Source organism: Lytechinus variegatus, chromosome 2 (genome assembly GCF_018143015.1).
Source record: "Lytechinus variegatus isolate NC3 chromosome 2, Lvar_3.0, whole genome shotgun sequence".
In the NCBI taxonomy this organism is placed as follows: Eukaryota; Metazoa; Echinodermata; class Echinoidea; order Temnopleuroida; family Toxopneustidae; genus Lytechinus; species Lytechinus variegatus.
The window spans coordinates 46,264,538-46,281,304 of NC_054741.1; the positions used below are offsets into that span (position 1 = coordinate 46,264,538).

Genomic DNA, 16,767 nt, shown 5'->3' on the forward strand with positions numbered 1-16,767 from the left:
GCGCTGCCCCTCCCCCTCCGTAAAGTAAAAATAAAAGGAACGATGTGAGAGAACCGAGCAAAAGGAAAATAATAAAAAATAAGATATCCAAACCTTTTCTCCTTTCGTTATTTCGAATTTTAACACTACATACAATAATGATATATGCTTAAAGGGAAGCTACTTCCATCCCCTATGCCCGTTATATCATACCCCCTTGTGCACTTTTGACGCTCTTGGCGAAATAAAAAAAACCCTCTTGGCCAGATTTCCCACATTTTTTTTTCAGATATAATATCAATCGGTAACTGATTTTATAGAATTAAGCTTCATACTTTGAATGCAGATAATTTATTTGTCCCAAATTGTTTTATGACATACTAAATTCAGTCAGTGAAAGAGTTTATAGGCCAATGATTTTTTTTTATTGTCTTAAACAATATATAGAGTACCACCTTATCAAATTGGAATTTAGGAATACAATATTTGAATGGTTGCCAAAAAAATAAAATAAAATAGGAAACAAAGAAAGAGAGAGAGGCAGAAAGTGGAAGTAAATGTACTGATATTCAGCAAATGCAGGAGAGAGATAGGGGATGCAAAGTGTGTGTGTGTGGGGGGGGGTCATACACTTTAAAGGGATTGTCCAGGCTGGAAACATTTATATCTCAATAAATAGAGTAAAATTCAGAGCTAAATGTTGAAAATCAAAATCGGATAACAAAATAACAAAGATATTGATTTTTTAATATTTGCATTATTCCTGTGAAACAGTTCTAGGCAAGTCTTTATGAATATTCATTAGGTGGGCTGATGATTTCCTATCCCCACTTGTTCTTTTGTATTTTATTATAAGTTTATTCCTTTTTTTTCTACCAAGAACTTAAACAATCAGATTGAAAACTGATGAAGTGCATTAGTTATTTATTGCCGCAACTTATTTCATCGTAATGGAGACACATCATTTACACATGCATGAAAAAAAATGAAACATTTATGATTTCATGTAATAACATAAGAAAAAGGAAAGTGGGGATGTGACATCATCGGCCCAACTAATGTACATTCATGAAGACATGCCTAGAACTGTTTCACCGGAATAATGGAAATCTGTTAAATTCAATAACTTCGTTATTTGTTATCCAATTTGATGAAATTTTCAGCATTTTGCTCTGTGAATTTTACTCTATTTATTTAGATATAAATATTTTCAGCCCTGACTATCCCTTTAATAGTCAAATTGCAAAGATTTTACATTCGAATCAGAGAGGACTACCAGTATGCAGAAAGAAGTCCATTATATTTCATCGCAACTTGAGCAAGCAGCTCAAATCACTAAAAATATTTGTGATTCATCATAACATCACGTTTGCTGATATTTGCCCTGTGTGTCAACAACTGACTAATGAAACAGACATCGCCCCTGGGCAGGTTGAATGAGGATGCTCATTTGAGAAATGTTACTAAAGTATGAAGAGAATTTAAAGTTGGCTTGTGATTAACAATGAAATTTTAAAATTGTCAAGACAGAACTGGAATAATAGATGACAAGACAAAGAAAAAAGACAGCAGAAAGTGAAAAAAAAACAGAAATTCAAGGATTTATGTGTAATAATATTATTTCAATATTTCATTATATGAAATTCAAGATCATAATTTCTCTCCAATAGAAATGTATATGCTAAACATGGCTTGGTATTTTGTTTCAACTCGTTTAATCCAACATCATTGTAACTTACAGCGATAAAGGGACAAGGTCTTTATCATCACATCTCAAACATTTTTAATTTGATTTCAATGATTTTTACACAGAATATAATAAAATTATTAAGAGATAATGACTGCATATCATTTTTATCCATTTGGATACCCATCATGAAACAAAGTTTGTTTATATTTTATTATTCAATTGAAATCAACTTTCAATTTTGATGAACTTCACTGTAAGACTTGTTTACATTTATCATTTGTTCAATGGATAAATGAGCTGAATTCTGCTTAAACACATGTAGTTATGTTTCTAAGTAATGGGAGTCTGAACTTTATCTCTAAGATTTTGGTCACTGCCACAAACAATACAGAAGTACATGGATGAAATGAAGTTTATTTTTCATTTACCTTTAATTTGGCAAAGAAATAACAATACAATCTTGATCACTTTATGAAAAATATTGAACATTAAATCCATAATTGAACTTTTCAGGCATCATGAACATCCAATACAACCATTCTAGACTCATTGCCACAAACCTCAGCAACATCTCAAATAGTATTCAGACTTGGCGAAACAAATACCCCCACTCATGCTAATAATTGCACATTATATGCATCAAGGCTAAAGATATTGTCTAAAGTTTCTCAAACTGACCCAAAATTTTTTTTTGCAAATATGATTAATATTTACTACATGCATTTCTTGTCTTGTGAAAAAAGAATCTCTCATACAGCTGTTAATGTTTTTTTTTCTTTATAACTTGATGAATTTGAATACACGCATGATGCTAAGATTTGGCACACCACATCTGTAAAGACCTTTACTGCTTCTCACTCCAACTCCAAACAGACTGATGGCGAAAATAACAATACAGATTTGGTTTGTCTGGAGTCAATTTCATTTGTTTGATAGTGGCATAAAGGTTGCTATCCAGGATGTAAATAAACTACCTCCATCCTATATTATTCAGTTACATTTTATATTAAAAATGGTATTGATAGATGCGAAATGAATCAAGGGCCTTCTCCAATATTGGTAATCTAACAGACCGGCAAAGACTTTTGATTTCCAACTTGCATTCAAATGAGGCGGCGCTACAGGAGGGGGCAGGGAGCTGAGAACCCTAAGTGTCTCCCTGATTTTTTGGCAGGACAAAAAGGTGAAAAAGGAAGAAGAAAACAATTTTAAAAGAGAGGCATGGGTTGTATAACTCTGTATTACCTGTTTAATCAAATAATTATAAAAAAATACCCTCTAAGGTCTAGTTGCACCCCCCCAAGAAAACCCCTGATGCATTCGATCACTCATGTATTCCTGTGAAGCGTTTGCTCAATGCCTTCTGATCCTGTCCATAGCCAAGCATTATTAAGAGCTCCATGAAATCCATACTTTGTCGTTTTCATGTTATTGTTCTAGGGTACTGGGTATTTGAAGATACCCCGATAGTCTCCTAAAGCAAGCAAACCCATGCTTGCTCCCTTTCAAATAAATCTGTTCTCCGCATCACTTATAACACCACAAGGTCCTTGGAACCAGGAACTACTAGACACCAAGATAGTTTTCCATAGCATCTACGGGCATTCAAAGAGTTCAGGAAAGGAAATCCATGCTTGTATGTTACCGGTGTTCTCCAAACCATTTATAATCGCAAGGTCCTAGGTACTTGGAGATGCCAAGATAGTTCTCCTTGGCAATGCGTTCAAATGTCCACGGATTGATGTTCTCCGCTTTCCGAAACTGGTAGAGATTGGCATCTCTCTCCATGATCTCCTTGGAAACCACCTTGCAGCGGAATGGCAGCTTCTTAGAGATTTGGTAGAGGATGCTGTGGACCTCCTCAAACTCCATCTTACCCCCCATCTCCATCACCAGACGACCGGCCTTCACTGGCGTCACGTAGTGGTGGACACTTCCTGTAAGAGAATAATGGTAATAACTTATTATCTATGACCCACTTTTTTTAAAAGAACTTTATAAATTGTAATTCATGTTCATGATGATTGTAAATAAGTTTCCTTTTCCTCAATCACACTACAGGGGTGGTATTCTGGAACTCTGTCATAACTTTTGTCATAAATTTTGTCATTTCTCTCCGAGATGTGACACCGCTATGATTGTCACAAATCGGTATTCTGAACATTGTCTTTTCCCTGTCATATCTCTCAAAGTTCCCACCCATCTTTTCGGAAGCGAACCAATCAAAATCATCGTTAGTTCCCAGTGGGAGCCCTTCTAGCCAATAGGAAGGCCCCGTGACAGGTAGGGGGTATCCCCAATTCTGTTGCTGGCATCGCGCAACTACGCGAATATTGATGTGCTTAATTACAAAGAGAGACAGGGAGCTGTGAAGGATTTAAGAGGAGAAGTAGAAAAACAAGGAAAACAGAGAAAAAAGAGGAATTAATATGTAGGGCCTAACTAATTGTAGCATGAAAAAATCATTTTAAAAATTGTCATGGATGATGAGTGAAACTAATACCGCAATTTAATCTAAAGGATATCATTATATGTTTGACATTCAGTCAGCAGGGTATCGGAATATTTGGTACTAAAAGATATGACAAAATTTATGACTGCTAACCCCTGTCATAACTTTTGTCATACCTTTTGCTTGTATAAAAGGATTACGCGCTTAAAGCCGCGTATTTTTTTGGTGCGCTAAAGAGAAGAGACAAAATTTATGACAATTTTTGTGACAAAAGTTATGACATCCACCAGAATACCTATTTTGTCATATCTCTGAGATAAGATAAAATATGGAGAAAAGACAATGTTCAGAATACCGCCCCAGGTTATGAATTCTAACAGTCACTCATGATACATTGTAAGGTATCAATGGCTGAATATTCAAAAGAAAATGATGAATGTTCCTAAAGCATTAGAAAGGTAAAAAGAAACCCTCCTTAATCAAATCATGATACACACCCCAAAGGCTTATTTGGTAATTTATGGTTACTAGATGATGAGGAATTGAGCTGTAAAAAAAAGTAATATTCACTGGACACCCAATTAAGTATCACAATTCAACTTATGCAGAAAATAATTGAATAATGTTATCGGTTTACAACATAAAGTATATTGCAGAGAAAGTGGGGATATATATCCCCTTTTTCGAAAAAAAACAAAACAAAGGAGCACAAGTATGGGGGAAAAACAATTTTGAATAACTTTGGAGACAAGATCCAACAGATCTTGAATTCCAGTCCACACTCAAAGCCTGTGTTGTACATTATTTACTGAATTATAATTGTCGTTACTTTGTTTTGTTCTTTCTTGCCATTATGTATTTCTTATTTACATGTTATTTCTATCAAGTGAAATAAAAATGAATTGACAAGAAAATGTATTTCTTTGGAACCAAATTTGCTCAAGAAGCAGAAATCAGAATACCAGCATTTTTAAGGAGTAAAAACTGGTATCTTTCCAGGATCATCTAAATCCACACAAACATAATTGTACAAGTTTGAGGGGATAAAAAAAAACCCACAGTAGTCTAACTGGGAAGTTGAAATTCTAAATTCACTCATCATATGGAGATTTCAAATTGGCAATTATGCTGATGATACTATGAGCTATGATGTAGCTGTAGACGTTGCCACATTATAGAATATTATTTAAAATCCAAAATTGTTATATGCTACTGTACATACGCTTAACATTCTTTTTTTCTAAATCTTCAGTAATGTTCTGTAAACATTATTATTCCTCATAATATACAGTAATTCTGGAACAATGATGAAAAATACTTTTTTTAGATATTAGAAATTTAAGATTTTTACTTTTTTTTTCATCAGACTCATGAAGCTCAATGACCAGTATTTTCAATTTTAAACTCTGTTGTGTATAACTATGGATAGCCAATTGTGACACACCTCTCTCACAGTAGATGTTCAATATATTTTTCAGCACATATAGTGTTCTTCATTCATAAATAGGATGTTAGGGATTAATAATTATCTTTCTATGTAATACCATGGGAGGGAGGGGAAGTAAACATAAGAAATGACACTCTTTACCAACCCACACTCTATGGGGCTTGTCATAATTCTAGAATAGAACTAAATTGGATTTCAGAATATGGGCCATTGTGAATAAAGCTCAAGCCAACTTATAAGGCCACGTTTCGGTCATTTACCTTTGCCTCCACCCATCCTCTGCCCTTGACCTTTCTTAGTGACCGGTTTGAAAGGTGCGTTGACCCTCCAGCGAGCAAACATGTGGTCACTATCTCCAATGAATCGATTGATGGTCAGACGAATCATCTCAAAATGGCCATGCCTCATGTAACCAGGTGTAGTAGCCTGATAAAAATTCAAAAGAAAGAGAAGATGTTATTTCACTTTTCTAAATTGATAATACTTCCTAACTGTACCATTACATAGACCGTTTTCATCAGCTTTATACTACATGGGGGATCTTGTAGTGCCTCCTGATAGCCAGGTACCATTTTATTTATCCATGCAGAAATTAAGAGAATTATAAGAGAACATTAAGTGGGATTGTCCTTGTAAGTTGCCCTCAATGTGGCTCTAAACATTGTCAAGGTGCCTCAATAAATTTATTTATTTATTTATTCGGCACTTCAAACATATTCAAGATTACAAAGCAATATCAATCATTACATAAAAATGACATGAATTGTGCAAGTACATGTATGTGCAATATTTGATAGCAGTTTTCATATTTTCATCATGTAATTGGAAAGTGTCCCCAAAAGAAAGACTGCAATAAAGAGTAATCAAATTAAACAAGTGGAATGCCGCTGGCAGTCTCACCGGACTGAATGTAAGTCAATATAGCAGCAATGCCCATTTTGAATACAACTGTACAACTATATTCATAAAGGGAGAGAAACCCATTTACTTGATAACTAGAAGTACCACTGAATGTCATTAAAGGGGAAGTTCACCCTGACAAAAAGTTTATTGTAAAAATAGCAGAAAAAATAATAAAAAATATTGCTGAAGGTTTGAGAAAAATTCATCAAATAATTAAAAAGTTATTAGAATTTCAATTATTTGATTTGTGACGTCATATGCGAGCAGCATTCCTACATGTACATAGCGAATGGTAAAAAATCAATGAAATGTCATTTTCTCAGAAAATTGAAAATGGTTTTCACTGTAACTTTTGTATATCAATAGACAAATCATTTCACACCAAATCATGAAAAAAAAAAATTAAGTCATCAGGAACCATACAAAATTTGAAATTCATACATTTTATATTACATAACACATGGGGCAGCTGCTCGTTTATGACGTCACAAATCCAAAATTTTGAACTCTAATAACTTTCTTACTCTTTAACGGATTTTCCTCAAACCTTCACCAATATTTTTTATCATTTTTTCTGCTAATTTTACAACAAAGTTTTCTTCAGCGTGAACTTTCCCTTTAATACCCCTGCTGCCCTATGCTGTTACCATGGCAATGCTGTTTCCAACACATATGGAAAATTAATCTTGCATGTCTTTACCCAAGATGAATGTTTTGTGCCAAATTTCATGAGCAATGGGAAAAAAAACAAGGAAGTAGTTCAATCAGCAATGAATTTTCCTAAGTTTTTGGCAATAACATACTGTAACCATGGCAACACAATTCCAACACACTTGGAAAAAGGAATTTTTACCTGAAGACAAAAATCTGAGAAGTAGTTTGATCCACAATGAGTTTTCCCAAGGTTTTGGCCATAACATGCAGTTACCATGGCAATTTTTTTCTGACAAATGCCCAAAAATGTGTCTTGCATACCTTTAGCTCAAGACCTACATGCATTCCTGAGCATACAGTAGGTCATGAAATTAACTATTTCAATCAGCAAGATGTTAACACATTAATTAGTGTAATATACCATTACCATGGCAATGCAGTTTCGATTACACATGGAAACAAACATTATCTTCCCACCTTTACCTCAAGGCCAATGTGTTTGCCAAATTTCATGAGAATGTGTTAAAACTGAGGAAGCAGTTCGAACTACAAGATTTTTACCTAATTTTTGCTTTAATATACCATTACCATAGCGACAGAGTTTCCTGGCACATGCAAAAAATATGCCTTGCCCATCTTTATCTCAAGGCCAATATATGTGCTAAATTTCATGAGAATTGGTTAAAAACTGAGGAAGTACTTCGAACCGCAAGATTTGCAATGAACCATATGCTGATTCCTATCTTCAAAATTCGTTTGGCACAGGTGTAATGAAATACAAAATTTGTTGACCTTTGACCCTGGCTGAGAAATTTGCTAACCATTTCATGTTATTTGTGATATCAAATAAAAATGTGGTATGACTTTCATTTAATTTGATACATTAAAATCAAGAACAAAATATAAAATCTTACCCAAGTTAATTGTTCTGAAATTGCCTTTAACCTTGACCCAGTTACCTGAACTTATACTCATCTAATTCTTGATACCTGTTTACAAGTATATTTCATTATCTCACCAAAAAAAAGTCTTATAATTTCAGCATTATCTTCAAAATTCAACATCCGAAGTTTTGATTAAGTTTTTAAAGTCAATATCAGTTTATTGACTGCCAAAAGACTTTCTCTGTCTGTGAACTGAAATTTAAATTATCTATTTTCTAATACATGTTAACCATTACATGTATATGCCATGCAATAGGGACTTATACGTTTAATATCACCTTGGAAATTAAAATTCATAACCTTGGTCAAGTTTTTCATGTTGATACAACATGGTCAAAATTTGTTGACCCTTAACGACCTTTGACCTTAATCATGAAACTCATGCTCAATGATAGGTGATGAATTGTCTTCTTCATAATGTCCAAGTTTAATAAAATAGGTCTTTATACTTATGATGATATTTCTGAAAATTATCCTTGGTGAAGCTGCGATGCCTATAGACTCGCTTTGCTATGCAGGTGAGACAAAAATGAACTGATCTTTGCTGAATTAAAGTATCACTAGTGTTTACTGTTTCATAAACATACTACATAAAGTAACAACTACAGAATTTAGGTAGGAAGAGTAGTTAGGTTAGGTCTGTTCCGATCTACAGCATTTACACACAATTACACTGTTAACTTCTAATTGTGTAGCACCTAGAAACCTACTTCCGATTTGTTAGCCTAAACCTAACTTAATTACCAGCCTGTATGTATACATCTTCCTTATCAACATTAGAACTCAGTATCTACTATAAAATTATAAATTATACATGTTGATCTAAAACAACTTTAAGCCAACAGGCAACAGAAGAGTGTAAACTAACCAGCAGCCCATACTGGTTGTACATGAGCTTGTTTGCAACTTCTGAGGGGCCTCTGATGTCATGCAAGCCTTTGAAAACTTTCCTGTACCGAGTCTTCTTTGGGACTTTATTCAGGAACTTTAGCTTGGGCTTTGGCGGAATTCGGACATCTGAAGAAACAAAAAATGATTAAAAAAATCAGGTAAATAATGTAAACCATGCCCCCCCCCACGCAACAATTTAATGACATTTCTCTCAATCCTGATAATAGGTTTCAGAAGCTAATCTAAGACCAAAGATTCCATGGAAGTTACAGAAATGGAACAATTACCAAACAAGTAACAGGTTTATCTAATGGACCCCTTAGCATCTTAATAAACAATTTTTACATAATATAATAAAATAGCATAATTGATTCTTGTAAATTAGGATATGTTGCATGTACTTATACAATGTTCTGTTTGATAGAAGTGCAACAATATGTTTTGTATACTTTGATTGTTTTGTGACAAATAAAAACTGCAAAGATAAATAATTGATTCTCACATCATTTCCCTATATAAGGAAAAAAAATAATGTAATAACTAATATTCCAAGTTCTTACCAAAAAATTCAATATTGATGCTAATTTCTTTGTACATGTATCAGGAATATCTGTAGAAGTCCTGACCCCAAAAATGAAGACACATGGGCCCCATCTCATAAACAGTAGCTATGAAAGCAACTTTTGCTGGAATGTCAATTACCATGGCAACAGGTGAAAATCCTCTTTCCTGGTTGGTTCTTGCAATGAAAGTTGTCATTCCATCAAAAGTTGCTGCCATCATAGCAACTTTTTTTTACGAAACGGGGCCAAGATCAACCGTAAGTAGATTTATTCAAAACACATTTTCAAGAACACTTTTGTAACATTTTCAGCACACAGTGTTATGGATGATTCCTATCTTCAGTGAACTACAATAACTGAACAAATAGTGAATGGGGTACTGCTGCTACACGATCTACTTATTGCAATTCTGGCATTATTAAATTGTATTTAATACCATTTGACAGAATGATGCATAAGAGGAAATATCATTGGAAAAGTATATTAGTATTAGGACTGTGACACTGCAATTTAATCACACTGCCGCAGCAGAAAATTCATACACATAATAAGCATTTCATGAAGTGCCTCATCAGTGATATCAATGACACATTTTCTTTCAGTGACCTAATCACAACAAAACAATGCAAGGATTCGCAAAAATACTTGTCATTGAATATTCCTGACAAGATGCTTCCTGAGATGCTCCAACCAGAGACATATTATATAGGTGCTTTGCAATTGTATTTGCACTAACCATCAAAAGTGTTGAAAGGCTCGATGTTTTTCATCGTGGCTACCTGCATATACACTGGAGAAGGTCCACCTGAATGAAATGGATGAGAATAAGAATAAAAGGTCATTCTATGAAGGAGATTAGGAGTACAGTTCTCAAGCTATATGGTACATGTACTGTAGTACATGTAGTCATGTACATACACATAATGTAGGTGCCATGACAAGTGGTGTAGATAAAAACTAGCATCAATGATGTGGAGCTCATCTGGCATCTCGCAACAAAATTTAACACAATTTTAATTTCAGCCCAGTTGACACTGTAGTGAATTATATTGGTGACATAAATTGAGGATATAGAATTGAAATTGATGAAGGAATGACATAGAAGCATTTTTTTGTGATCTATGAATAAATTTCATATGAATTAATTATTAATAATCATCAAGTCAAAGTTTCTTAACTGTGTAGAACCTTGGTGAACCTAATGTAGTTTTTTTTAGTTTTGAAATATATGAATAAATTAGCATACTAAATAGGTTCATTATTGCGGATTGAAATAATCGCTAGAGGGTATTCATTTGTCTCGCAATCTACTATGGTCAACAAGGAAATTCGTGATCACTCTCGCAAAAAGTGTTCACTGGCTTTCTAGGAAATTCGTGATCACTCTCGCAAAAAGTGTTCACTAGCTTACAAGTTCACGAGCTTTCGAGTGCTGCTGCAACTCTTTATCAAGTGACACGGATTGTCCGATATCGTACTCTATTTATACTAACCTCCAGGACCGTACGCACAAACGCGAGAACAATAGGTGGGCACTGATCCGTTGTGTGATTGGTCAGGAGTTATGCAAATAAGCCGGGGGTATATGCAAATACGCTCTAGCGATTAAATTAGCATATTTAATGAGTTTCAAAATTCAATGTTGAAATTTTGTATCATGACCTCGAGCTATCATATAAAGCAAACAAAATTGAAATTGATCAACAAATTAAGATTTTTTTTGTGTGTGTGATTTATGAATAAATTTTGCATAAATTAGCATAAGTAATTTTCTACTGAAAATTTCAAAATTCTGTGTAGAAGTTTGGTGAACCTAATAAAGTTCTACAAGATGGAAGAAAAAAAGTAAAAATCGGTCAACAATTAAAGAAGAAAAAGCATTTTGTGTGAATTTTTAAAAAACATGAATACATTAATTCCGCATAAATTAGCATAAAAATTGTTCTAGTCAAAATTTCAAAATTCTGTGTAGAAGATTGGTGAACCTCATGAAGCTCTACCAGATGAAAGAAAAAAAAATCAAAATCGGTACAAATAAAGAAAAGAAACATTTTATGTGAATTTTTAAAAATGCACATAAATTAGCATATTTAATGAATTTCTAAATTCTGTGTAGAAGTTTGGTGAACCTCATAAAGTTCTACAAGATGGAAGAAAAAAAAATAAAAATTGGTCAACCATTAAAGAAGAAAAAGCATTTTGTGTGAATTTTTAAGAATATCGATAAATTATTTCTGCATAAGTTAGCATAAAATTGTTCTGGTCAAAATTTCAAAATTCTGTGTAGAAGTTTGGTGAACCTCATAAAGCTCTACCAGATGGAAGCAAAAAATTCAAAATTGGTCAACAAATAAGAAGCATTTTTTGTAAATTTTTAAAAATGTGCATAAATAAGCATATGTAATGAATTTCAAAATTCTGTGTACAAGTTTTGAATCCCCCACCTAGTGCTATCATATAAAGCAAACAGAATTGAAATCGGACTTGAAATGGCGAAGTAGTTAGCATTTTGAAATTGTGGACGGATGACAGACGACGGACGCCACACCACGGCATAAGCTCATCTTGCCCTTCGGGCCGGATGAGCTACATGTAACGACTAGTCAGAAGGCACATTCCCAGTGAAGACATTACATCTATTGTTACTCTTTCAGGTCATTTGGCTTACAAAGTTGAATGTAAAATGCACACTTTACTGCATGCTAATTAATAAAGTATGAAATTCAAAGTGAAAAGAATTGTGAGTGTCCCACCCATCCACTTATCTTAATCATAACTACATGTACAATAGTTTAGGCTTTTATCAATAAGTAATAAAGAGGTCTACCTGAGTGAGAATGAGACAATACATGTATTTTTTTCAGATTGTCTAATTTCTTTCATATATGCCCAAATTTTAAATGCATTTATACTTCTTTTGTGAACGAAACAAGATTCGTGTTTCATTATTGAAAAGATTCCAAAAGTCTAAAACCATTAATCTCTCGAATTCATTCTTCCAAAGCAAAACAAGATTCACTACCATCAGATAGAGTTCAATATAAATTCACAGTAAACACTAAATTTGCAAATTGCAATTTATCTTATTGGATCATGATTTATAATTTTAATTCATTAGTTATATTAAAGGTCATATCCAAACCAGAAAAATGTTGATTTGCATAAGTAGAGAAAAATTAAATGAGCATAACACTGAAAATTTCATCAAAATTGGATGTAAAATAAGAAAGTTATGACACATTAAAGTTTCCCTTATTTTTCACAAAACAGTGATATGCACAACTCAATGACATACAAATTATGAGAGTCGATGATGTCCCTCACTGAGGCTCACTTACTTTTTCTTTTGTTTTTTATTGAACAAAATATTTCATTTTTTACAGATTTGACAATAAGGACCAAATTGACTAAACCATATAGATCTGGTATCAAATTTATCCAAGCTAGGAAGACAACAAGACAGACCTGGAAACTTGATTGCAGGAAAAACTGTATTTTTCCAGTAGATGCGGTATAAACGGTATAAAAGTTTAAACAATGCTAATTCCACATACATGTATACAGGAAAGAATTAATTGATATTTCACTTGACATTGTCATGAGGAGAAAATGAGAATATTTCTGGAAAGTGGTGTCGCATGTCTCTTCCACGGAAATAAAACTAGGAAGGTTGTTGGTGGCGCTAATACAATCCACAACCTTAATTCAGCTCGTTGGTATTTTATAACCAGACAACATTCATCGTCATGATTGTACAAATGTATGCGCAATTCCCATTATTCGACAAAATATAGACGCTAATAAATGCAATAACTTAAAAAACATACTTTTTAGATTATTTTTGCTGACGATAATATTTTTGGGAAAACATTAAGCGCGATGACAAATTAAACAAAAAAATAGAAAATGCTATGTGCCTTGAATGAACGCAGCAGTGCTACCATTCATATATAGACCAAAAGCTTCGGTCTCTGTTATGTTGGTTGTTCAGCTGAACTCCGTTAGCTTCACTAACCAAATACAGAGACCGAAGTTCTAGCGCAATCTGTAATTCAATGGCCATATGTTTATGTACTTAAGATCGGATAAAACGGGGAAGTGAATTTGCAAGACAGCCGAGGTAAGTCACTGTTTTTGTTCCTTTTAATAATTTCAAAAATTAATAAAATACGGGGGTTTTTTGCATTGCAAGTCCCTTAAAGGTGGCTGCACGATAGCAAGCCATCTGTGTACGAGGAGAAATTTATTTTTAAAAATGTTTAGGCCTAATACACCCATGGGTTCATATCGTCTCGCGAGCGAAGGATTATCAGTCATACGCACGCGACACACCACTACACTTCGAAAATACAGTGGGCTTTTGCCCACATAAAATATTATGTATAAATAAATATTCCACATCCTGCTATGACACTTACCGAATCATTTAGATCCTTCCGTGACTTCTCCTTGAAGTTTCTTTCTAAAAATATGTATATTTTCTTGATCTTTAGTGAAGATTTTACGGAGATAGAAATCAGTCAGCGTTGATATCAATTTTCTCCTGAAGAGGGCGCGCGATTTATATTCATATCAAAGACACGACAAGGGAAAGAATAGGCACCTACACTATTTTACACGCATATCGACGCAAGGCATTACGCAAAGTCCGTAAAGTGTCCAATCTTTTCATTGTATAGACTTTGGTATACCGTATACGTATTATTGACGTTCGTCAAAGCTTGTACTGCTGGTTTCTTTCCAGGCACGTATATTATTTTCATTTTTTTTTATCAGTCATCTTTTTAAATTAATGCAAATGAGTGTTATCATCACCAATAATAATCATTAATTATGTTTTTTGAAGGCATTTCATTAATTGGTGCCCATAATTAGTAAATTAATCATGAGGATTGCGCATTCAAAGAATTTAGATACAGTTATAAAATTACCGAGGAGCTGAATCAAGGTTGTGAAATTATTAGCGCCACCAACGGGCTTCCTTGTATTTCCGTGGAAGAGACAAGCGAAGTCACTTTCGAGGCCGAGGTAAGCAAAATGTGCTTTTTTTATCGGATTATTATTTTATTATTATTTTTATATTCAACAAACTCTTGCTACTTACCGGCAAGAGCCCCGGTGCGTAGCGAGAAGGAGCTTCGGCAAATATTACTTCAGCAATGAAGCGATGTTCGCCGACTACTTCGAAATCCAGGGTCAAACACGGTCTATTGTACGAGGTTAGTACATACTAACCTCGTACAATGTGTGAGTGGGCCTAATAAAAACTCCTTGAAACAGACTGCTGCCAGCTGTCTAATAATATATATAGGCCTAATTATAACATAACATATATAACATCGACTTACGTGTACACTAGTTTTTGTGCCTAGTCTTTTCTATGTAGTGTCTTTGATATGGAGATAAATTGCGCGCCCTCTTTAGCTAATTAGACGAAATATTTCGAAAAATATATCTATGTCATGTGTGGGACCACTCACACAACATGCGAGGTTAGTAATACTAACCTCGCACAACGCATGTGGTTTCATAGTGGACTTTGACGTTTTCATTCATCACACGAATGTGAGGGAATGAAAAACGCCAAACATTTGAGTATTTCTCCACTAATGGAAATTTGTTTTTATGATTTAACTTTTTTTTTTAATGAATTGGAAATTATTTATAAAAGTGTTTTTATCGCTTACCTCCAAGTCTCAACCAGGATACTCCGTTCGATCCGTCCTTAATACTGCGGTGGAAAGTACGCAAACAATCGAAAAGCAATTTTTCGTATCGAACATTCTCAATTCAAGTCGTCAGCGCATAATAGGAAATTGTACCAAAAATCAACAGGTTGCATCTCATGTATATACTTATTGGTAAAGTACGCCATCTTTTGACAAGATGATGATGAAAGTGGATTGAACGAGCAAGAAAATAATGCTGATCGCCTAGAATGCAGCTAGCTTGCAACACCGTAAACAAAGGTACGGTAGGCACTTAAGAACCAAGTTTGAAAGGACACTCGTAAAATTACGTCACTCTCGCGATGAATAATCATTAGATCGTGGTCGTGCGTGTTCAATAAAAACTCTCTGCATGCATGCACTCAGTGTGCATTAAACACGCACGACCACGATCTAATGAATATTCATCGGCGAGAGTGACATAATTTTACGAGTATCCTTTCAAACTTGGTTCTTAAGTGCCTACCGACTTTGAAATAATATCGCGCGCCCTCTTTACAAGACTTTAGGCAAAAGTTGATATCAACGCTGATCAAGAGGCATCTACGTGAAGATCACGAAAAATGCTCTTATTTTATTAAAAACAACACCAAACAGAATTCAACAAACGATCCATATGGTTCGGTAAGTGTCATAGAATAAATATAATGCTTAGCTACGATGTAAAGTCATAGTTATTTTAGTAAAAAGGGTGTGAAAGATTCGCGTGCACCAGGTGCATATGAATCCTTCACACACGAGACGATTTGAAACCATGAGTGGTGTGGGACAAGACACAAAGTCGTATATGTGGGACCGAAGCTACGCCATTCGGTCTTGATGACCTTAATTTTCTACTGAAAATATCGAATAACTTCAATAAAACCATACCTGCGCTTCGTGGAATACATTTCACAGTCGTATGTGTGAGAAGACACCTCCTGATGACAGAAAACATGACTAAAGCGGTGTTTGGTACTCTGCCTGGTCAGACGTCGTATGGCGACTACGGTGTACCGTACCGTATATCGATCCAATTCCAAGAGAAAAACAAATCACAAAATTTTAAAAATCGCAATATTTCCTTGAAATCGCCCCTTTTATATGATTCGAAAACACGTTTCTCTGGAAGTTTTCCTTACTGAAAGGTAATATGGAAGTAAAAAAAGAGTGGAAAAATATGCAAACTGAGAAGTAGCAAAGAAAATGAGCGAGCGCAGTGAACGAGCAAACAAAATTTCATAATTTTGGCTTAATTAGTTTATTATGATAACATGCATGGGCGGAAATCCCAGGGGGCAGGGGGGACGCGTCCCCCCTTCCCAAAATAGTAGGGGGACACAATGTCAAATGTCCCCCTACTATTTTTGGTCTTTTGTGATGAAAAGATAGACATCATTTTAAATCGAATAAAACATGTATTTTGGACAGGATGACCTTACTTTTTGGTGATTAGGCTACCTTTTTTTTTTGCTTGTCAAATTTTCCAGCGCCTGGTCTCCTCCCTTTGGGGAGAGATTTCCGCCCGTGTTATGA

At 34.5% G+C, this 16,767-nt stretch overlaps 1 protein-coding gene across 1 annotated transcript; it reads right to left on the reverse strand.

Moving 5' to 3' along the window:
* Positions 1–3,000: 3,000 nt before the first annotated feature.
* On the reverse strand, positions 3,001–16,276 carry LOC121408159 (39S ribosomal protein L16, mitochondrial-like). The gene is made up of 5 exons (XM_041599506.1): positions 16,123–16,276; positions 10,260–10,328; positions 8,938–9,086; positions 5,829–5,994; positions 3,001–3,606 (listed from the first exon to the last, which is right to left on the reverse strand). The coding sequence occupies exons 1-5, from the start codon at positions 16,187–16,189 to the stop codon at positions 3,311–3,313; spliced, it is 747 nt and encodes a 248-aa protein (XP_041455440.1). The 5' UTR covers positions 16,190–16,276; the 3' UTR covers positions 3,001–3,310.
* Positions 16,277–16,767: the final 491 nt, after the last annotated feature.

Bases quoted from the DNA above. Each gene is read 5' to 3' on its own strand.
- LOC121408159 (XM_041599506.1), bottom strand. From the start codon at position 16,189: ATGTTTTCTGTCATCAGGAGGTGTCTTCTCACACATACGACTGTGAAA. The intron at 10,329-16,122 runs GTATGGTTTTAT...CATTTCATTCAG, and splicing joins ATGTATTCCACGAAGCGCAG to GTGGACCTTCTCCAGTGTAT. The intron at 5,995-8,937 runs GTTAGTTTACAC...AATTTTTATCAG, and splicing joins ACAACCAGTATGGGCTGCTG to GCTACTACACCTGGTTACAT.